This window comes from Dermacentor andersoni, chromosome 3 (assembly GCF_023375885.2).
Source record: "Dermacentor andersoni chromosome 3, qqDerAnde1_hic_scaffold, whole genome shotgun sequence".
NCBI classification, from domain to species: Eukaryota; Metazoa; Arthropoda; class Arachnida; order Ixodida; family Ixodidae; genus Dermacentor; species Dermacentor andersoni.
The window spans coordinates 99,855,060-99,878,563 of NC_092816.1; the positions used below are offsets into that span (position 1 = coordinate 99,855,060).

Sequence of the window (23,504 nt, forward strand, 5' to 3'; positions counted from 1 at the left end):
AAGATGCGTCATGGGTGTAGTCATCGCTGTCAACTCCTGCTTTACGACCTCGCGCAAGTCGAAGGCGGGGGTTGGGGCGCAGGCAGCAGGTGGACGCCTGAGGTCTTGTAGTTGAAGCTCTTCGCGGATGATGGTGCGGATAAGAGCACGTAGATCTGGAGAATGGGGAACCTGAGGATCGCTGCAGTCATGTGGAAGACGAATAGACTGCAGCTCGTCGAGGCGTTGACACGTTGAAGTGATGTCTTGGACAGAAGCCGGATTTTGCACGATTAAGGCGTTGAATGCGACAGGCCCAATGCCTTTTAAGATGTGGCGAACGCGTTCGGCTTCCGTCATGCTAGGATTCGCACGGCGGCACAGAGCCAAGACATCCTCTATGTATGAGGTGTAAGACTCTTGGGGAAGTTGGCGCCGCGTTCCCAGCTTCTGTTTGGCGACTTCTGCACGGCCAGACGAGGAAGCGAAGATTTGCCGCAGCTTCGAGGTAAACGTGGACCAATCCGCGATGTCGCATTCGTGGTTGAAATACCACGTCTTTGCAACACCGGTCAAGTAGAAGGCGACGTGCCTCAATTTCTGGGGGTCGTTCCACTTGTTGCAAGAACTCACGCGGTCGTAGTGGTCGATCCAATCGTCTACGTCATCACCGCGGAGTCCCGCGAAGACAGGGGGATCGCGCTGAGGGCTCGTCACAGTCCAAGAGGGCGCCGCAGGCGGGGTCGTCGATGTGGTAGGGTTAGAGGCGCCTGAAGGGCCGGGGTTGGAAGTGTCCATTGTTGTAGGGGTAGCTGGGTGCAGGCGGCGACCGGAACGGAGCTCCAGGGAGGACGGGAACGCGAGAGGACGTCGGGATCTTGACGTACCTCCACCACTTTATAGTACCGAGACCGATCAAGTTGTCCAGCGCTGTTTATTCCAAAAAAGGCAACGCCCGCAGCTCACGCGCGAAGAAGTCGAAGAAGAGTGAAGATGATGATGGCTATGTACAAATGAAAACGACGAAGTACGTTAATAGTGCTTACAATATATATATATATATATATATCGTGGCGGTAGACCAAACGCATCGGCTAGAAATTATATATATATTTATATATATTGGCGGCCTGCCTCTTGTCATTCGCAGACGCCAAGGCAAGGGTCATCTTTATCTTCTGCTCATTAGAGACAGACATGGGGACTGTGGCGATACAAAACGCACTGACGTTGTCAATTGTCAATTCGCTCTTGTGGTAATAGATTTTGTGGCAAAAACGGAAAGGTCCCTGCGCTTTAGCTACGCTAGGCCAAGAGCTATCACAGCTTGTTTGCAACTAACACCAAACACGACATGTTGCTTCGGCTGGAGCGCGGCAGATAAGGCACTAGATCGATCACGATGTTTTTCTTTCTTTCCTTTATTATGTACTGGATAACTCAGAGGAAGCCTGTTCGAAAGCGCTGCTTTATGACCCGGGTGGGAGCGCAGACACGCAGTGTTCTCCATATTTCGCAGGGTTAATTTATCAGACGGAAAAAATTTGTATGCAATTTGTACGTCGCTCAATATGCCGCAGTTAGATGTGTCTTGGCCGTGCCTTCAAATGCCTCATGGTCACTTCGATAATTAGGATAGTACGTGTCGAGTTAGGTAAGAGTTACAATTACCTAAATACGTTTCAGTATTGAAGAAATTACTCGCAGCTACTCCACTGTGCTGTAAACAATGTACGCCGGGCTTTCTTCGAGTAATGCATTGCTCTTTTTTTTTTTAAATCTTGGTGCATGGTGGGTATTTGGGACACCCTGTATATATTTATGATATTTGCATTCAACTGACGATGTTTCTATACCTACTAAATGTTTATATTATTAGAAATGTTTTTTTCATCAGTAATTAGCATTGCTTATTGGAAAAAGAAGCCGCACCGAGACACAGAACATTCGCGCGCATTTCACACCTCATTCATAAAAGACTCTGCCCAAGGAGTGAGTGAAGTCTACAGGGTCTCTTTTTTTCATGGTGAAGAAAGAACGCAACGCAATTTGAAGCATGGTGAACATGTAGCAACATATTCATTCTCTAGGGATAGGCTATTCATATCTTGAGAAATAATTTTTAATTGGCTACCTCCATCTCTTTGAAATATATAATAAACTGTTTATTGTGTGTATAACTATATATATTGTGTATGTGCATGGTGTTTACAGTGGAAATTTAAAACAATGTTGAAGTGAGAAAATACGGATGAGCCAGCCGCCGCTGAAACGCTTCTAATGCGCGCGTCCTCCTATTGTCGGGTTTTTGCAGAAATAAAGCGAAAATATGAAAGAAATGTCGTGCGCGCCCGCGCCAACAATGATGCAGTAAGCTATTCACCCCAGTAAAATTTAAAGTCAGAAGGTCGAGGAATGATAGAAGAAACATCAAATGATGGGGATGACAAAGCTCTGGTGATGGCACTTTAGGTGTGTGTCTGTGGGGGAGTGTTAAAATTTGGTTTGCTTAGATTAATGCGGGGTTGTTTGCCCGGTAGTGTATTCACACTCGGACGATTAGAATTGTTCTAGCCACCACTGAGAGGACTCCACAGTGGGAAAGAGAAACAACGAAGCCGATTGTTAACGAAACACGTATATAATTAAAATTAAGCATAACACAGACGAACGAACTAAACGAGATGCCATAAGTAACGAAGACGTTCATGTAGTTCTAGGTTTTTTCACACAACTAAACGGTTATTTAAAACAGTAGGGTCCGTGGCTGGTCCCAATTAGTTGACATCCGTTGTAGTGGAGCTGCAGGGCATCGGTCGCGTGAGTCGTCGGGGCACCGGTCGCGTCTTTAGGATAAGCCTCAGTTCGGCCAAGGAGCCACAGGAGGGGAGCGGGAGAAAGTTCTTGCCTTCCGCACCATGTCACCAGGACCGCGAACACAACCGGCTGGAGTTCTGAAGTAGTTAGGGCCCGCAGCCCGCCAGCTTCGCTTCTCCGCTCGGCGTTTCTGACGCCTTGAGGTTCGAACCCGTAGACCGACAGCCTCGCTTCCTCAGCCCGGCGCTTCTGAGTTTTTGAGGTTTGGACCCACAACCTGACAACCTCGCTTCCACAGCCTTGCGCACCGGGCTTCTTCTCGACATAAAAAAAAAAAAAAAGCTCCCGTATTCTTTCTTCTCTTCTTCTCTTCTCTCTGCCACAACACGTGGGCCTTCGCGATTGGCTGTTGGTCGAGGTGCCGCGTCCTGCGAGCTCGCGCCGAATCCAACTATTCTTTCTCTTATTTTAGCGTCACTGGCCATCCGCCGCCCAAGACGCGTGCACATTATTTTTTATACATGATAAGGCGGCTTCGGGGGCGGGGAGGGGGCAGACACCCCCCCCCCCCGCCTAGTCGGCGCCTATGGGGACAACTTTCCTTCTTGGAAGCGTGCAATCTGATGCAATGATTATGTTGGTCCCCTATACAGTTGAAAACGTTAATCCCATGCAATTTTAGTTGTTTCATTCGTGTTGATTGATTACGCCGTGCATTAGGTGTGCCGAAATAAAGGTACTATATGAGGAAGGTATAGTGTGAAATGTCTATGCAGAGATATCAGGGGGATGAAGTCTATGTATGACGTTTGTCGAAGGAAAAAAAGTTCGGCAGCATGTTACACTCCTGTACACATGAAGGCGAAAGCCTGCTGCACACTTGGTGATGCGCCATCTCGCATCGTGGCGTTGCGGCTTTCGCAGTTCTGCTTCTTCGGCTCACGTTCAATGCCTAGCTGCGGCTTCGCGCGCTCGTATAGCGGGGTCACACTTGCGCCGACGACGTTTCTCTTCGACATTACGTTGCGTCCTCGCAGCAGGGCACTGAAACGTATGCTTTTGTGTGTGTCGTAATGGTGACTTCAATGAATGTATGCACTTTTCGCTTCATTTTGCTAAGCGGTTGCAGCCTAAGCCTTACGGAAATATGAGCCGTGGCAGTTTTTGCTTGCTTACCGCTATGAGCCATTGAGAATGTCCCGGGATTTTTTTTTTTGTGTACCACTCGACAAACGCCGCGTTCCTGTATGTGGTATCCGTGATTCCAAAGAATCTGTGCACTCTACGCTTCACTTGGGTGAGTGTTTGTAGCATCCGTATTACGATGGATGAGCGATTGCATTTTTCGCTTAGGGGGTGCGAGCTATTGCTGATGGTTTTTGTACCTGTGGACCGGACGGCAAATTGTTTTCAAGGCCATCGGGGGTTTGAGCAACTTAAGGCTTTCACCTTAATAGTAATGATACGTTTATGCACAAAGGAGTGCGACGCAGATCTTGCTACATTTAGGAATCTTGTACCCTTTCTGCCACAGCATAATACATACCTCTTCTGGAGGATTGATCAAGAATCTACCATGGGCATAGACCGAATCATTAACTCAAGTATCAAGTAAATCAAAGAATCTGTTGAAAATAATGCATTCTTCGATAAGTAAATCGGTGTGTTCTAGAAATACTGCGAGTTGACATTATATGTTCAGGTTGTATGGAGGAACTAGGTAGTATGGAAATAGCATGACGCTCAAATTATGTCCCACTATAAACGACACTGCATGAAGTGCTGGCACCACATTCGCGCAACAATTGCCGGCCAGGTCTGCCAGGCTAACCCTGCCTGTGGCTACATCAACATCATCACCAACACCACCCGGGGCCACACGTATAACCATGTATGCAAGTGTACTTATACAAGTATGTTTGTCAAAAGGCAAACATTTGAATTAGAGAGGAAGTATGCATGTGTCAGTATAGGTAATATCAAAAGCGCTCTCTCAGTAATTGATGAATAGACCAATTTCTGGTGCTTCGAATTCCGAACTATAACTTGGGCGGTAAGCGACACCATCCAACTCACAGCTACTAGGGCTGTTAAGGTGCGCACTTGAAGAGCAGACATGCATGCTTTCTGCTTCGCCTTTTATCTATATACTATTACTACTATTACTATCCGATTATTTATTCGCCTGAGCTCTTATAGAAGGACCCTAATCTTATCGACTGGGTAGGCATTCTAAAATCATTCAAGTTGCGAAAATTTCATCGTCAGCTGGTACCGATGGTATTAACTACAAGTTTATGAAAGCATTTAAACCTATTCTTACATTAAACTGTCCTATATGTTATTGGAGTCATTGCAGAGTGCCACGTTGCCGGACGACTGGAAGGTGGGAAAGGTGGTTCCGGTGAATAAATATGCGGACGTTCATAGCTACCACAACTACAGAGCTATTACACTAACGTCAGTTCCATGAAAGTTGCTTGAGCACTTACTATATTCTAGCCTGATGTCACACCTCGAATCCAACTATTTCTTCCCACATAATCAACAAGGTTTTCACAAGTAACACTCACGCGAAACTGCTCACTTTTACTAATGATTTATTTTCCATCTTGGATTGTTCATCACTTGTAGACAGGATTTTTTTAGACTTTGCGAAGCCATGCGATACTGTGTCATATCAACTACTACATTTCAATCTTTGTAAACTAGATGGTAATACTAATCTGATGAAGTGGATCTTGTTTTTTCTGCAGGGCCGTGCCCGGTACATTACAATTAATAACTGTGACTCACCTGTGTGCCCCGTAAAATCCGGAGTACCCCAAGGCTCCGTACAGGGTCCTCTGCTTTTCCTGATTTATATTAACAACCATCCTTATTCTATTGACTCACAAATTACACTCTACGTTGATGATTGTGTATTATTTAGACGAATATGTACACCTTCTGATACAGTCACTCTTCAATGTGAACTCGATACCATCTCCACTTGATGCCACACCGGGTCTATGAAACAAAATATTGGTAAATTCAAAGCAAAGCGAATAACGCGAACGCCTAACCAGTCTTCATGCGCTTACTTGTTCAGCAGCTCTCCTTACTATGATTATAACTATCTTGGGCTATGAATTACCACATACCTATCACGGAAAACGCACCCTGAAAATATCACTAATAATGCTAACCGAACACTTGATTTCCTTTGCTCTAATTTTTCCCTGGCACCTGTGCCCCTAAAACTAATTCTATGCAAGACTCTTGTGCGTCCGAAAGTAGAGTACAGCTCTTCCGTTTGGAATCCCCACACCAAACCATTCATACAAAATCTCGAATCCATCGAAATTCGCTCTTTTTGTTTTATACATTCGAATTATTCTCATTTAGCCAGTGTAACGCTTATGAAGAAAACATTAGATCTTCCTAACCTTTCTTTACGCCGTCGTGTTTCTCGTCAAATCAAATCAAATCAAGATCACTTTATTTCAGGGTATTTCCCGCGGAGACAGAGACTAAAGGCTGAAATAGCCTGACTGGGCCCCTGACCCCGTTCAGTTCATACAGCATTTGCGCGCGTGCAATAACATATACAGTAAGGTGCACATTATATTAAAATTACAGTTGCACTCAATGTACAGCTGATGAAGGAAAGAAAGTGACTTCTAATACATCAGATAAGAAGTATGAAATGCACACATGTGTACATAGATCACGCAGATAGATATACATATAGAAAAGGTCACACAGGATTCATGTGTTAGATAGCTAGTAGACCCTTTATCCTGTTACAGATATGTAGATAACGATTATATACCAGTACATTGTGCTTACAAAACAGAAAAAAAAGAAAATCAGGAATGTCATGGTCATAGTAGAAAGTAATGTAAAACAGTCTACAATAAACCTGCTGTTCTGACAAGGAACGTTTTGTACATTCTTTTAAGTTTACCACGGCTGTCTGCCCAATTTATTATGTCTTTCTGTTTATTTAGAATCTGTATAGCTTGATATGTTACCGATTGTTTCCCGTAATTTGTCCTAATCTTCGGAAGCGTCCTCCTATGCTGCCTAAACCCGTACTTATGTTCAACTACCATATCACTGTCTTTGTATATGTTTGTGGTGTGCATATGTTGCACTAATTTATAGAGATAAATTTGATTGGCCATAAGCATGTTGTGTTTCAGAAATAACTCCCTGGTAGGTAAGTCACGCATATCTCCTGCATAATATTCAAATATACGTAGCACGCGCTTTTGTAGTACCGTCAATCTATTATAGTTGCGCTGAGTGGTGGTGCCCCATACTAGCGAACAGTAGGCAATCTTAGAATATACTAGAGTGTAATAAAGAGTTTTTTTTAGCTGAAGAGGTATTATGTAGAAATCTTTCTAATACATCCTATTCATAGAGCTATATCGACTACCAAATGGTCGACGTGACATGACCATACCAAAGACTCTTGGAACCAAACGCCTAGGAATTTTTGCTCAGGTGTTTGCTGAATAATCTCGGTTCTATACGTAATATGCATGTCATGTTGGTCGCATTTATTTGGAGGGGAAAAATGATGTATTTAGTTTTAGAGGCATTTAATTGTAGACAATTATCATTTAGCCATTTGGATAGGATTTGTAGATAATGATTAGTCTTTTCTTGAAGTTCACGTTTCGTCCGTGAAGTAAAAAATACGTTAGTATCGTCAGCAAACATTACTATATCAAGGGTGTTGTCAATCTGAGTTATGCCATTAATGTATAACAAAAACAGGGTAGGACCTAATACTGATCCTTGGGGTACTCCATTTGTTATATTTAACGACGTCGAGGAATAATTGTTAACATCTGTAAATTGGAAGTGTTTCTCAAGGTAAATAATTTCACCAATGAAGCGCTAAACCAATCACTTGTTACTACTCCTACTTACTTTTCATCCTGAATGGACGCCGGTTCAAAGTTGGCGTTCCAAGCTGCGGGACTTGTTTTGATGCATGTTTTCCGAAGATCAGCGGGGACTGGAGCCGCCTTCCCACTTCCTTCGTGTCTGTTACAGTACTCGAAGCCTGTATATGACCATCTTCATTAATCTGTCTTCCACACATGTATTCATGGCCATTAACCACTCCCCTCTGTAACTCCGAACGGCCATGAGAGTAAATAAATGAAATTACATGAAATGTGACGTACCCCAGCTATACGACGGAAAAAATTAAAGCGGTAAGCGCTGAGCAGTTCAAAATCATCGCCATTGCAGACCTACATCGTAGCAGCCAATTTGGTGCTTGAACGCCAGCATTAACCTAGCTATATATTCAGGACACGGAACTGTATTCGGTTGGACCTATACGCAGACAGAAACCACTTCCAACAAAAAACAAATGTGTATAGATCCTATGGCAACTATCCACGATCACTGCAAATTTGAAGGACAAATTTGCTGAATTATAATCAATTCGTTTACTCCGCGTGTATGTACTAGATTTAAATTCACCCGTTTGTGGCGTACATAATATAATAATCGCTTGAATAAATGCCATGTAAGAAACGAACAGATACCATTTCGTGGTGTAGTGGTTCGAGTGCCGGTCTACCACACAGTATCACTGCGTTCAAATCCTGTGTCACGTATGTTCTGTGGCACACCACTGTGTGTACATGTACGAAGCCTTGTATACATGCCATGGTGCAATTCCACAGTGTAAAAGAACACTTCGTCATCATCATCAGACTATTTTAGATCCGCTGCAGGGCGAAGGCCTCTCACTGCGGTCTCCAATTACCCCTCTCCTGCGCCAACTAATTCCAGCCAGCACCTGCGAATTTCTTAAATTTATCACCCCACCTAGCGTTCTGCGATTCTCGACTGCGCTTCCCTCGTCTTGGCACCCATTCTGCAACCCTAACGATCCACCGGTTATCTAACCTATGCATTACATGAACTGGCAATCTCCATTTCTTTGTCATAATGTCAATTTGAATATCGGCTATCCCCGTTTGCTCTCTGATTCACACAACTCTGTTTCTGTCTCCTAACGTTACACCTAACATTCTTCGTGCTATCGATCTTTGCGCAGTCCTTAACTTGTTTTCGAGCTTCTTTGTCAATCTCTAAGTTTCGGTCCCATATGTCAGCACCGGTAGAATGCCTTGATTGAACAGCTTTCTTTGTAATGATAATGGTAAACTTCCGGTCAGGATCTGGCAATATCTGCCGAATGCGCTCTAACCCATTTTTATTCTTCTGTAAATTTCTTTCTCATGACCAGGGTAACCTGTGAGTAATTGACCGAAGTAAACGTGCTCCTTCACAGACTCTAGAGGCTGACTGGCGATCCTTGACTCTTCTCGCCTTGCCCGCCTATTGATTATTATCGTATTATCTTTGTTGTCAGCATATTGATCTTCAACCACATTCTTATACTTTTTCAGAATCATTTGTTGTAACTGGTCCTGAGCGTTGCTGAAGAGAAAAATGCCACCTGCAAATCGAAGGTTGCTGAGATATTCACCGTTCATCCTTACTCCTCAGCCTTCCCAGTTTAATTGATTGGATACTTCTTCCAAGCATGCAACGAATAGCATTGGAGAGATTGTTTCTCCTTGTCTGACCCATTTCTTAATAAGTATCTTTCTAATTTTCTTATGGAAAATTGAGGTAGCTGTGGAATCTCTGTAGATAATTTCCAAGATATTTACGTAAACGTCCTCTACACCTTGATTACGTAATGCCTTTATGACTGCTCGTATCTCTACTGAATCAAATGTCTTTTCGTAATTTATGAATTCCATATAAAGAGGCTGATTGTACTCTACAGATTTCTCGATCACCTGATTGATTACATGGGTGCTATCCACTGTAGAGTATCCTTTCCTCAAAGTGCCTGTTCTCCTGGTTCACTAAAGTCCAGTGTTTGCCTTATTCTATTGTAGATTATCGTGGTAAATATTTGTGTAATACTGGAACTAAGCTAATGGGCTTATAATTTTCAACTCTTTAACGTCTCCCTTCTGGTTCATTAGTATAATGTTGCCATTCTTCCACTTCTCTGGGTTCCTTGAAGTCGATAGACAGTTCGTATAAAGGGCCGCTAGCTTTTCAAGCAGTATGTCTCCTCCCTTTTTGATTAAATTGACTGGTAGCGCATCTTCTCTTGCTGCGTTTCCCAGTTTGATGTCTTGTAAGGCCCTTTTAACTTCATCACTAGTTATAGAAGGAGCCTCTGTAACCAATTCATTACTACTTCGAATGGAGCCCCATGGCGAGATTCCTCATGGCGCAATTGCACATTGTAAAAGAACACTTGAAAAACTGTTAAAAATTCAGTCTTTAAAAGCCGCTTACACTACTGGCGGCATAGTAAGCGTCGCTATTTTGAACTTCCTAAACACATAAAAATGGGCCATTTATATGTCGGGCCAAATGGTAAGCATGGTTAGTCAGAACATTTGACCACATAACTATGTCCTTGTTAACGGATGTCCACTCGGCAAGAGCCATTTCTTTACTTTTGTCCGCATAAAAAAGTGGTGCGAATATTGCAGGCCACTTAATTAGGCTTTCTTTACACTGTGAGCCGCCTATACACGAGCCGCATACTAAGCGTGGCTACTTAAAACATTTGTCCAGGATAGCCGGTGCTGTTAAAGTGTGATTTGACTGATAGCGTAGACGATGTTCTGTGCTGCACTCACAGCACCGAATATTTTTATTGAATCGATCTTCGGCCAGGGTACAAGGAAATCGCCATCGATGATACAGGACCGTGAACAGACAGCTTTTGTTATTCGTAAAGGTGTTTATGAATTTAAAATCACACCCTTCAGATTAGGCCACGCCCCGGACCCATTTGGGCGCCTAATGAACCTCCTCTAACAAGGTTTATATGGTGCATCTGCGTATTATATTTTCACGTCTTTGCATTTCACCAATATTTGAAGCGCATCTTGGGTGCCTTTGCTTTAGCATTGTTGTTTTTCGCGAAGGCAGCCTGCCACATAATTCGTCCAAGTGCTACTTCAGACATGAAATGGTCGGCCATCTCGTCGTCTCAATCTATGTTCACCATGATCCTGACAAAGTTCAAGCAGTGCGGAAACTTCCCCCTTTCCAACTTGCACGAAAGAAATCGAGGCTTTCTGGAGCTGTGCTTTAAGGTCTGTCATCTTGTTAAAAATTCCCTGTAGATGGCACTCCCCCTCATAAGCTTATACAGAAGTGCGATTCCGGAAAACTCCACCCGTGCCATCGTCTCTCCATGCTTGAAAACGGCACATTAGACCCCCAGAACTTCCACTCAAACAGACGTGAGCTACCGCTTATCATCCCTTCTCGTTTACGCTTGAGTGTTCTCAGGCAGATCCTTGACGCCGCAGCCACTAGTCTCTTCTAAGTCTCCGGACCTACAACAATGTTCGGCTTCAGTTCTCCTAGCCCGATTATTACCGCTTTGGCCGTCGCTACAACTCTGATGATGATATTGCCTTGCTTAGTAACTCAGGGGACCAATTGCAATGCATGCTCACTGACCTGGAGAGGCAAAGCAGAAGAGTGGGTCTAAAAATTAATCTGCAGAAAACTAAAGTAATGTTTAACAGTCTCGGAAGAGAACAGCAATTTACAATAGGCAGTGAGACACTGGAAATCGTAAGGGAATACACCTACTTAGGGCAGGTTGTGACGGCGGATCCGGATCATCAGACGGAAATAATCAGAAGAATAAGACTGGGCTGGGGTGCGTTTGGCAGGCATTCTCAGATCATGAACAGCAGGTTGCCATTATCCCTCAAGAGAAAAGTATATAATAGCTGTGTCTTACCAGTAATCATCTACGGGGCAGAAACCTGGAGGCTTACGAAAAGAGTTCAACTCAAATTGAGGACGACGCAACGAGCTATGGAAAGAAGAATGATAGGTGTAACGTTAAGGGATAAGAAAAGAGCAGATTGGGTGAGGGAACAAACGCGAATTAATGACATCTTAGTTGAAATCAAGAAAAAGAAATGGGCATGGACAGGACATGTAATGAGGAGGGAAGATAACCGATGGTCATTAAGGGTTACGGACTGGATCCCAAGGGAAGGGAAGCGTAGCAGGGGGCGGCAGAAAGTTAGGTGGGCGGATGAGATTAAGAAGTTTGCAGGGACGGCATGGCCACAATTAGTACATGACCGGGGTTGTTGGAGAAGTATGGGAGAGGCCTTTGCCCTGCAGTGGGCGTAACCAGGCTGATGATGATGATGATGATGATGATGATGATGATGATGATGATGACAACTCTGCATGCGAACTGCGCCAACTTTGAAAGAAATCGCCTATGCTTCCTGCTGGCTTCCTCCAGCCCCTTGGCGCCACGTCTGACCCGTTTTTTTTTTTTCGAGTTGTTCTTGACCTTCTCAGTTTCTTGCCTGCCTCTGTTTTTGGAAATGAAAATGATTGCCACTTCTACATACGACCGTTCATGATACGCATTAATACTAGTTCTCCCAACTAGTTGTGCTACGGACGTCACCGATTTCTTGATACACGATGTCGCCGTTCAGTATGGCGCCCCTCGTCATGTTCTCACCAATCGTGGCCGTTACTTTCTTTTCAGAGTTATCGTTGACCTGCTTCACTCCTGGGCAACAAAACAAAAATTCACGACGCCTTACCAGCCGCAAACCGATGGCCTGACTGAACCATTCAACCGGACCCTAGCTGACAAGTTTTCTATGCATATGCCATCTGACCATCAGCACAGGGACGCTCCATTGTGCTTCGGTACACTTCCCTACAAATTCCTCCTTTCACAATACCGCTGGTTTTTTGTCGTTTTATCTCTCGTTCGACCGCCACAAAACGTTAGCTTTTAACGCTACTTTTCCTGATGCCAACCATTTGTTGAGTGAGTAAGCCCGTGACGTTATCACCAGAGTTTATGAAGCATACCAGATTGCCCGCGATCACCTTACTCTATCGTAAGGCTACTACAGGCAACGTTATGGCTCCTACCGTCGCACGGTCACGTGCACCCCGATTGCCCTTGTTCTTTTTATACATTCCGACTCGGAGCGTTAGACTCTGAAAAATTGTTTTACCTTTACACAGGACCCCACGACGCATAAAAGACTTTACTTATGAGATTGGCCTGCTCGAGCCCTCTTCTTTTTGTGCTTCGCCGCATACTGGCATCGTTCGCGTATCCTGCCTTTAGTTTTAGCACCCGTCAGCAACATAGCAAGTTCCGCGACGGTGCTTTAGCAGCCGAGAGTCATGCATCTAGAGCAGCGATAGCAGCGTCCATGAAGAAGACGCTTCTGGTCTGCAGCACGCTATAGTTGTGTGCTTTATAATCCTGTAAGGCGAGGTCTGCGTCACCAAAGAAAATATCGACCACCTGCTGTGCCCCTGTCCACTGTCCAATGCCCAAGAAAGACAAGAACTTGCTAACGCTCTCCAAAAACTGGACAATCGGCCGCTTTCTGTGCAGGTGTTGCGGGAACACCGCCCCCATCGCTCGTCGGCCCATAAAGCGGTGAAGGCGCTTTTGTGCTTCTTGAGGACAGCGGGCTTGTGTGAGCGTCTGTGACTATTAATGCAATTTCTATTGGACCACATGCGCCAGCAAACTCATCGCTAATTTCCTTCTTTCCTTCCCTCCTCTCTGTCCCTGTCAGCTTTGTTTTCCCCTTTCCGATTCCCCCGATGTAAGGTAGCCAACCAGACGTTATTCTGGTTAACTTCCCTGCCTTCTGCTTTTCTCTTTCCTCCTTATAACCCTCTAAATATAATGTAAATATATTTTCCTTTTGTGAAAGCCTTCACATACCATGATTTAATCATCACTGAGGATAGTAACACCATATAAAAGTCACCCGGAAATGGTTCCTTTTATTCAGGAGAATGTCAGTGGCGCAATGGATTGATGGCTTGTGTAGATGTGCATCCCAACGCCAAATACAATAGAACCACATTAATTTTGTGCTGATAGAATCAAGTAAGCCATTGTCGATAACTGCGCGCACTGCAAGCACAAGCTTCCTGCTTTAGTGAAGCGTAGCAGAATAAGAAAGAGATGCCCCAACTTTAAGCTGGATTAAGGCATGTCAATATTCAGTTTTCTCCTGCTTTCTTAATTACCAAGTTACATTATTTATTCAATCGAACACAGCAGTCGAAACACTGTGTCCATGCTCTTAAAGCCAACTTTACTTTTGAGTAATTTGTCTGAGCACAGACGAAGGTCATTTTCAGGATGAGAAGATGGTAGAGTACGCACATTCATTTGACAATAGCTTGAAATAATTAGAGCATGATTAACACGTGCTGCTCGGCTAGTTGTACAACAATTAAAGATTTAGCATAGACACATAAAAACACAGAGAACAAATACAGGACAAGTCGGCACCAGTCCACTCCTATAGATCTTGTTCCTGTCTTTATTGCACAATTTTTAAGCACACATTAGGATAAGCTTGAGCTAATTCTCCTCTGTATGCATTTCTCGCCTTTCCTCTATTCTGCTCCATCTATACGAGAACGTGAGGCTTGCGTTGCAGCGATTCAAACTTCAAAGTACGTAGGATTAAAAAAAGTAGAACGGACAAGAAATCGAACACGTCGAGGCAGATATTCTCACTGGCAACGTGTCTCGACAAAGCGTGTACATCCTCAACGTGTACAGTAGCTCGCGCAACCACAGACAACGGTTCAAACGCTTGTTCCAAAAAAGCCAACCACCTCACCAGATCCAACGCGCTAGAGATCACAGGCGACTTTAACCCCTCGCATCGCACCGAGCGCTACGCGTACTTCACCGCCAAGGGCAATGATTTCTGGCACAACGCGAATGACATGGACCTTATCTTCATTACGGACAAGGCTTTTTTCAACCGCACCGGCACGCCCACGCAGACGCACAGAAACGCGGATCTCTGCTTCGTCAAGAATATCGCTGACGCCAACTGACGCCGACTGGTCCAATCTAGCGGTAGCTCTTGGTAGCGACCACTCCTTACAGGCAGTACACTTCCCAACCGTCGGCAAGAAGAGCAAGTCGTACACGTGAGTTGATTGGGACCCCTTCCGTACGACTTGCCCTGAACCTCGAGACGGGGACGGCTAGGCTCAAAGCCAACGTCGCTAAGGTCACGAAAACCATAAGTACGGACCTGCCCACCGAGAAGATGGACAGTCGCCTCGCCCACCTACTTGAGGCCAAACAGTCACTCCTGGCCCGCTAGAAAGGCCAGCGCCTCAATTGCAGGCTCCGCAAACACCTATCAAACAAGAGCATAGCGGATCACTGGCACGCCCTTTCGGAACAGCAGTGGGACGAGACCTGTAACTTGATTGACGGGCAGGTCCGTAAAGGCAAGACGTGGAACCTCCTTAAGCACCTGCTCGGCGACACCAACACCCGTATTAACCAGCACCATTCGCTCGCGAAGATACTCCATCAAGCCAAACGGACTGCACCACCGGAAGACGTCACAAAGACCCTCGCGCGGAGATATCTTCCGCTTCCCACGGGCCAGTTGACTCCTCATCCTCAACGCACAGGTCCCGACAACACTCTCCTCGACGCCGATTTTTCTGCCGAAGAGGTACGCCGCGCACTCTACGAACTCAACCGCCGCTCCGTCCCCAATCACGATGGCATGACCAAAAAGCTCCTGCGCAACCTGAATGACCCTTCCGTCATTTACCTCACCGATACCATCAACGAAGTGTGGAAGAAAGGCGAATTATCGACGCCTGGAACCTCGGCCACGCGATCTTCATTGCCAAACTGGGCAAGGCGCCTAGCCTAGATCACCTCCGCCGCACCTCGCTCACATCGTGCGTCGGTAAGATGGCCGAATACGTTGTCCTCAACAGCATCGGTCGATACCTCCAGGACCACGAATGCCTCCCGCACCACATGATCGGTTTGCGACCCGGGTTATCTGTATAAGACACCATGTTACTACTAAAGCATCAGATTCTTGACGGAGCAAACACACAGGAAACCCGTGCCATACTCGGCCTCGATTTGAAAAAGGCAATTCATAACATCACGCTCTCGTCCATCCTGAAGGCGATCACAGACCTTGGGCTCTGGTGTGGGTTCTATGACTATGTCCGCTCCATGCTTACCCGGGGCAAGGCCGTTGTATGCCTGGAGACGTTGTGTCGGAAGCAGTCGAGCTCGGACAGTGGGGCGCCCCCTAGGGATCAGTCCTCTTGCCGACGCTTTTAAATCTCTTGATGATCAGGCTCTCCGAACGACTCTCGAAGATCGACGGGCTAAACCACACCTTTTACGAGGAAGACATAACCATCTGGTGCTCCGCAGGGTCGGATGGCTTCATCGAATCCGCCCTGGAGGAGGTCCTCGAAACCGTCGAGTTCTACCTTGAATACACTGGTCTGAAGCGCTCCCCAACAAAGTCGGAACTGTTGCTGATGTCAATCAAACGGCTGGGCGCCAAGCTCATACGGTGGAGACCTTCGGCCGAACGCAACATCACCCTTCGCACAAGGGATGGGCGTACCGTGCCCAAGGCAGGCTCCATCAGGGTCCTGTGCATGATCATCGAGTTCCGCAGAACAAACACCCAAACAGTGCAGATGCTCACGACCAAGACGGAGAACGCCATACGAACATGCGATTCGTATACAGAGTGGCTAACTGTTACAACGGCCTCAAAGAAGACAACCTGCTACGTCTGGTACACGCATTTGTTCTCTGTAATTTCCCCTACGTCGCTGCCATAAACAGTTCGTTACGCACTGAAAGCAATAAACGCAATGGCGTCATTCAAAAGATAGTGAAACGGGCCCTCGGCCTTCCGATCAGCAATTCTACACATAAACTCCTCTAGCTCAGCATGCACCACAAGCTAGAAGAGATCGCCAAGGCTCAGGAGTGAACGCAGGTGACCCGACTCACTACCACCAAAGTGGGCCGCCACATTCTGGCGAGCTCGGCCTCTTCTCCTCGATGCCCAGGGGATCCACTGAAGTTGATGCCTGTTACCCGCGAGATCTGAGACTTCATTACGATTGTACCCATTCCGCGAAACGTACATCCTGACCACAACACAGTCGGTCACCTTGCCCGGGCGACCACCCTTCTCATGTGCGGAGACATGAAAGCGAACGACGTCACGTTCGGGGATGCCGCCGCCTAGCACAAAAACCAAGCCTTCGCCGCGGTCGCTGTCTGATCCACGCAGTGGACCCTCAACTCTGCCACGTTCCTCAACTGAGACTCCGAGGTGGCGGAGCAAGTAACCAAAGCCCAGGCCGTGCTCGACGGCAAGCGGAAAGTGATCTACAGTGACTCCAGACCGGCCATCAAAGCCTTTCAACGTGGAGTCGTCTCCGACCAGGCTTTATGCTTCCTACGTAGCACGGATCCGAGCACCCTCAAGCACCACGGTGTCATCTGGTTTCATTCCCATCTCGGTCGGGTGCCGGGCGCCCCGCCCAACCTCAACGAGATCGCCCATGAGGCAGCGTGCGCGCTTACCAACCACGCCGTTTTCGGGCATCCCCATGTCGTCGAGCTAGTTGACAACCGGGATGCGCTCATTACGTAGACCGAAATTACAGCACACTTCTACCTGGGCCGACGAATCTTACCGCCACCACACCCCAAACTTAAAAGGGTGCAGGCGCTAACACTATGCAAATGAAGCCAAACGCTGCAAAATTACCAAATTACACGTTTTCTAACCAGACGCGTACCCGGCACGTGCCCCTCATGCGGAGACACAATGACACCAGCACACATGCTCTGGGAGTGTGGAAACGGTCTTCACGACTCTACTTCGAAGAAGTGGGAGAAGTCTCTGAGAAGTTCACTGCTCGCCAACCAGCAATGGGACGTCCAGCACGTCCAGACACCCGCTAAGCGCTAAGCCCATCCTGCAGGGCCATACTAAAGTTTTCGAGTCCAATCAATGCTAGTAGCGATTTGGGATTCAAGCCACATAACAGTAAAACTTTCGTCCCAGACGGGTACGTTCATATTGTGAATCTAAATTAAGAATTTTGTCAATACAATCTATTCAGCTAATTTAATTTCTTCTCAAAATGCCCTAACGTTATAACAGAAATATTATACTACAAGCGATCACACAAAATAAAATGGTGCCGGTATTTTTTTTTTTTCAGGCAGTGTTCGATTTCGCGATGCTCGTGCCCTGTGCACTGCAAGGTCATGGGTAACATTAAGATCAGTGTAAGGCGCTGGACTGAATGTGTAATTGAGAATTGTTCAGTCAGACGCCCACGTCCTTGTAATATTTCTTGCGTTAAAAACGAGAACACAGCATGTGACCTGAAATACAAATAAGCTATTTCTTGGGTGTTCTAGTTAAAATGAAAGGTGAAAAAGGCGGAGAATAGGAATATGTAAAACTATTACTCCTTCTACGCGCACGTGTGCTTCGGGATGCTGGCGGAGAGAAAATTATTATTCTTAAAGAGCGCGTTAACGTCGCTCTCGGCAACATTAAAATCCGGTTTGTGACTTGTTCCCTTAGCGAACTATCATGTATAAAAGCTCCCATTTTCAGAGTCGAAATCAGAAGCGCCTGCTCCTCCATCCGATTAGGACCACTGCCACCATGGTAAGTCCCTCGTTAACTCAGCCTTACCTACCGTGTGGTACCATGAAGAGAACATTATTGGATAAATTTGTCCTTCTTGCTTTTATTTAACTATTTTAGTGCTATTTTGGCTAAGACATATACGAGATCAACCTATGTTTTCTCTTCTACGTCCATCTCTAGCAAGCTTCCCTTGTCAACATGTTAAATTTGAAAGAAAGAACAGCAGCTTGCATCCCATTACTTGTGTTGAGATAATCACTGCGAGTTTAGCCCCACAAGCTTCTTTGTAGTATATGGGGAAAGAGAAACATTACTTCAAATCTCAGTGCTCTGATACTGAATGGAAGGAAAAGTGGCGGTGCTTTCAAAGCTAATAAACACCTCGAAACAACAATATATATATAAAGATATTTAAAAACAACAATCTTTGACTCCATTCGATTTGAAGTCAGCTTTTTTTTTTTTAGTTTCTTTGAGAGGGTTCCAAATCGCACAGCTTGTGATGCTAGCGCAATATAGTCCTCCTTTCAGCCTATTATTCAGATTACAGGGCACAGAATAAAAGAACCACTGCAACTATGTCGATGTTTAGCAGTTTTGCCGGTACGCGCAGTGGAAGCGTAGCGGCTTTTGTGTTACGCGGCTAAGCCCGACGTTCCGATATAGAAGCCCTGCCGCGGCGGCCGAATTTCGATTGGCGCGGAATGCAAAAACGCCCATGTATCGCACAATGGGTGCACGTTTAAGAACCCAATGTGGTCAACATTAGCACAAAGACACCCACTACGCTGTGCCTCATAGTAATTTCGTGGTTTTGGCTTGTGAAACCCCAGAATTACATTTTTTGAGTTTTGCAGATACCACATCGTATACATACACCAATTGATAGATTTATTCAACGCTACTTTAATTGTTCTCTGCATATGAAAATTGCGTACAATTGAAAATTCAGAAGAATAGGCTATCGAGTCTATTAACAGTTATTTTGCTAACGCAACCATTTCTTATGAGTGCACGCATCAGCAATTGATTTTAGGTTTTCCAAACATAGTCGCTGATATACTCGGGTCGGTCGGCTAATTCAAGCGAGTATTTGAAGCCATCTTGTTACACAGCCCCAACTTGAAACGCAGATTTGTTATGCAGTTTTGAGGTGCCTACAAGCGCAAGTTACGCTCATCGCCTGACATCACATAGGTCGTTAAGAATCAGTCGTGGTTTTTCTCGAACCTCACGGTATATTTACAGAGGCCCACTGGTTTTTAATGGGAATCATAAACATGCTCCATGCCCACAGTCTCACTTGCTCACCACAGTGTTACAACAGTTTGTACCATATAAATATTTCTTCTGAAGGTGTTTGCCTACAGTGAGTATGATTCAATAAAGGGCATAGGTGTACACCTATCCCACGGTTCGAGGCTACATGCTCAAACATTACATCAGCACTCTTTTGGTAATTAAGTGCATATTCATAACTACTAATGTTTCTCCTTTTCCAGCTCCGTGCCTGCGTTCTCCTCGCCTTGGCCACTTGTGCCTTTGGTCACCCAACCGGCACCTACACCCTCGCCAGTAACCTCGGCTACGGCGCCGGCTATGGCAGCCTTGGCTATTCCGGCCTCGGCTATGGTGGCCTTGGTCTTTCCCATTATGGCCTTTCCCACGGAGTGGGCTACTCCGGCCTGACTGGCTACGGTGTTGGTTACGGATACGGATATGCCCCATCCGCCAGCTACGCGGTCGCGGCCCCAGCCGTTACCCGTACCGTCTCCACCTACCACGCCGCTCCAGCTGTGACCGCTGTCCACGCTGCTCCAGCCGTGACCGCTGTCCACGCTGCTCCAGCTGTGACCGCTGTCCACGCCGCCCCAGCCGTCGCTACCTACGCCGCTGCCCCAGCTGTCACCAGGGTTGTCCAGTCCGCTCCAGTTGTCGCCACCTACGCCGCTGCCCCAGCTGTAACTAGGGTGGTCCAGTCCGCTCCTCTTGTCCAGAGCTTTGCTGCTGCCCCAGCCGTGACCACTGTGCACGCTGCTCCAGCTGTGGCTACCGTCCACGCTGCCCCAGCCGTGACCACTGTTCACGCTGCTCCAGCTGTGGCTACCGTCCACGCTGCCCCAGCCGTGACCGCTGTTCACGCTGCTCCAGCTTTTGCTGCCGTCCACGCTGCCCCAGCTGTTGCCACCGTCGCCCACGCCGCTCCAGCCGTCGCCACCTACAGCGTTGCCCACGCGGCCCCAGCCGTCGCCACTTATGGTGTTGCTCACGCTGTCCCAGCTTACTACGGCTACGGCGTTGGCTCCCTCGGATACGGTGCCGGCAGCTACGGTTATGGCCACGGTCTCCTCGGATACGGCCTGAACTATGGTTACGGTCTTGGCTCTCCTCTCAGCTACTCCACCCTCCTCCGCAAGAAGAAGTGTAAGTACTGCTTTCTATTCAGCACTTAGTGTTCTTATTTCAGATTACTTGTGGTGTATTGGTCTGAGCACTAATGTTTAATTTGTCCTTTTCTCTCCTTGCAGAAATTTACATAGTCATGACCCTCCGATCGCACGGAATCCACAACGCAATGGAGCAGGTTGCTTGGAGTTTTCAATCAGGTTTACTGATTGCCGCTTCATAATAAACTGTTCTGTCAAAAATGCCTGATTACTTATAACTGTCCCATGCTATGGACATTTATATGCTTAAAACACAGTAGAGAATAAGTTGCAAGGGTCAATTTTCAAGGAGGCTTCCCTGAACTTAAACCTTTCTTATGTTATAACGCGCGTGTATGTGTATGCGGCATTAGGCATCTTGCATTTATTATTGTGAACATTATCACTGCCCACAATGACACGAAGACTGTCTCCCCAATACAATGCTCCAATAAGTCGCTTGACTGGTGTATTAGGTTCTAGCAGCTGCCAACCGCCTTACGCCTTGGCGACAGCTCACAACGTTATACACATGATTTTTTGCGCAACATAAAGGGCATGATATTAAAAAAAATTATTTCAAGTGAGTTTTCTTTTGTTTTTTAGGATCGAGAGCTCTTTATTGTGCTAAATAATAAGCTTACGAATGGGGATTATACATACATACAGAGGGAGGTCCTATAGTCAAGAGAATCTACAGGGGACCTCCCATTAGAAATGAGTAGGATATGTAAATACAAAGCAGCTATATGCAAACAAGCAAGACAGCATGGGCGCTATAACGCAAAGCTATTCCAAACTTTTCTATTTTAATTCTATAATCAGCCCAGCGCTATTGCTCAAAAACGTTTTTGGACCACCCCCACTTCACCTGTCTGTCACTCGACGTCACGAAAACGTTGATAGCTCCCCATCTGATATTACGTGTACCCACTGATTATGCATAATTTGATCGAACAAAACAAAAATAGTTATTTCTGATTCGACGCCTTCTTGCCATTAGCCCTCGGCTATTGGTCAAAAGTTTACGGGCTGCACCCACTGCACCTGACCCTCACGCGACGTCACAGAACCGCAAAAACTTACCGTGTCAAAGTGACACGTACGCGTTAAAGATACATTTAATGTGCCGAACAAAACTGAATTTTCTTCGGAATAGCCACAGGCTGCCCCGTTCCGAAAGGAATAAAAGATGGCTGCTGCCGATCGCTCCTGCACTGGCTACTCGCCCCTGCCCGAGAGCATGGGTTTATTTCCGTGTAATAAAACCGTATGCGTGGCCGTGTAACGTTTTCTAGAACTTTCGGCACGTTTATGACCTCGTTCTGTCAACTTTTCTTTGCTGACGATCCATTTTAGCGCCATTCTTAAGCTTCCGTACTCCTTGCCGCGATTGTCGACGAGCGAACGCAAGCTAAGTAAGAGAAAGTGGACCAATCACAGACGCCGGCACCACCCTCTTCATCCGGTTATCAATATTCAGTGCAGTGGCTCGGCCCCATCGAACCCCTCTCCACTTGAGCGTTCTCCTCGCCTCTTGTGAGCCAATTAGATAAGACAAGTCGCTCAGTGCAGGCAGTGTTATTCGTTTTTCAAGCAAACAAAATTGACCTCCTGTGAACGTGGAGAGCGCTTGATTGGTTCGTTCAGATAACCCTGCGGGTGACCGCCCGATGCTTGCGCGGCGGTTACGCAAACTTGACCTCAGTAGATTGGAATAAAAACATATAGTAATATTTTTACGTTATACGGCGCCATATTAAGTTTGTCGCTAGCTCACGCTGTAAAATATTTAATGACTCAAAGCACTTATTAACGTAATGATAACGATGAAATTGTTATATTGAGTGCGAAAATTTACGAAGGTTAGATTTGAATGTGAAAAAATTATATGGTATCTTAATATGACGCGATAATGAGTTCCGAAGTAGTGTGGCCGAAAAATTAGTAGTAAATTTACCATAATTAGTTCTAGCTTTTGGTAGTAAACAGCTGTTGGTAGAAGCGAAACGGGTAGACGTGGAATATGGATACTGGCTGTTAGTAATTATAGGGAATGGGAGCTTTCCGTTAACAGATTTATAAAGAAGTATTCCAAGTGAGTATTTATTTGGTTTCTGTAACGACAAAATGCCGTTAGATCTGAGCAATGGAGATGCTTCCGATGTGTAGCTGCTACGTGAAATGATGCGAATTGCTTGATTTTGGTTATGCTGTGGTGGGGATAAATGTGTGGGATACGTGTTTCCCCATGGTGATATGCAATAATTAATATGCGTGTGAATAAAACCGTAGTAGAGGGAGATGAGTGTCTTCACAATAAAGAAATTGCGAACTTTAATTAATATTCTAATTCCAAATGCTGCCTTCTTTGTTAAGGATAAAACATGCTCGTCAAATTTTAGGTGTTTATCTAATATGACGCCAAGAAACAGTACACTATCAGTAGGATAAAGTGCACTGGAAGCAAAGGTTAGCGATGGATACACTCAGATATGCTTTTGTTTAGCTGAGAAGATGACGAAGTTAGATTTGGCAGTATCAATGCGTAGTCTGTTTAGTCGGCACCAGTTTACAACATTAGCCGCGTCGTGGGTAAGCTTACACATTAATAAATCAAGACTTTTGTGTGAGGAGAATATGGTAGTGTCGTCAGCGTAAAGGATACAGTCAGAGGACTCTAAGTAGTGTGGGAGGTCGT

General features: G+C 45.9%; 1 protein-coding gene across 1 annotated transcript in view; it reads left to right on the plus strand.

The window, feature by feature from the left end:
* The window catches only part of LOC126541005 (uncharacterized), a 39,153-nt gene extending 18,323 nt beyond the window's left edge, over positions 1–20,830 (plus strand). Inside the window, exons 5-7 of the mRNA XM_072286867.1 lie at positions 15,337–15,516; positions 16,112–16,430; positions 19,861–20,830. Of these exons, the coding sequence (XP_072142968.1) occupies positions 15,337–15,516; positions 16,112–16,430; positions 19,861–20,830 (1,469 nt within the window). The remainder of the gene's footprint in view (positions 1–15,336; positions 15,517–16,111; positions 16,431–19,860) is intronic.
* The last annotated feature ends 2,674 nt before the right edge of the window (positions 20,831–23,504 follow it).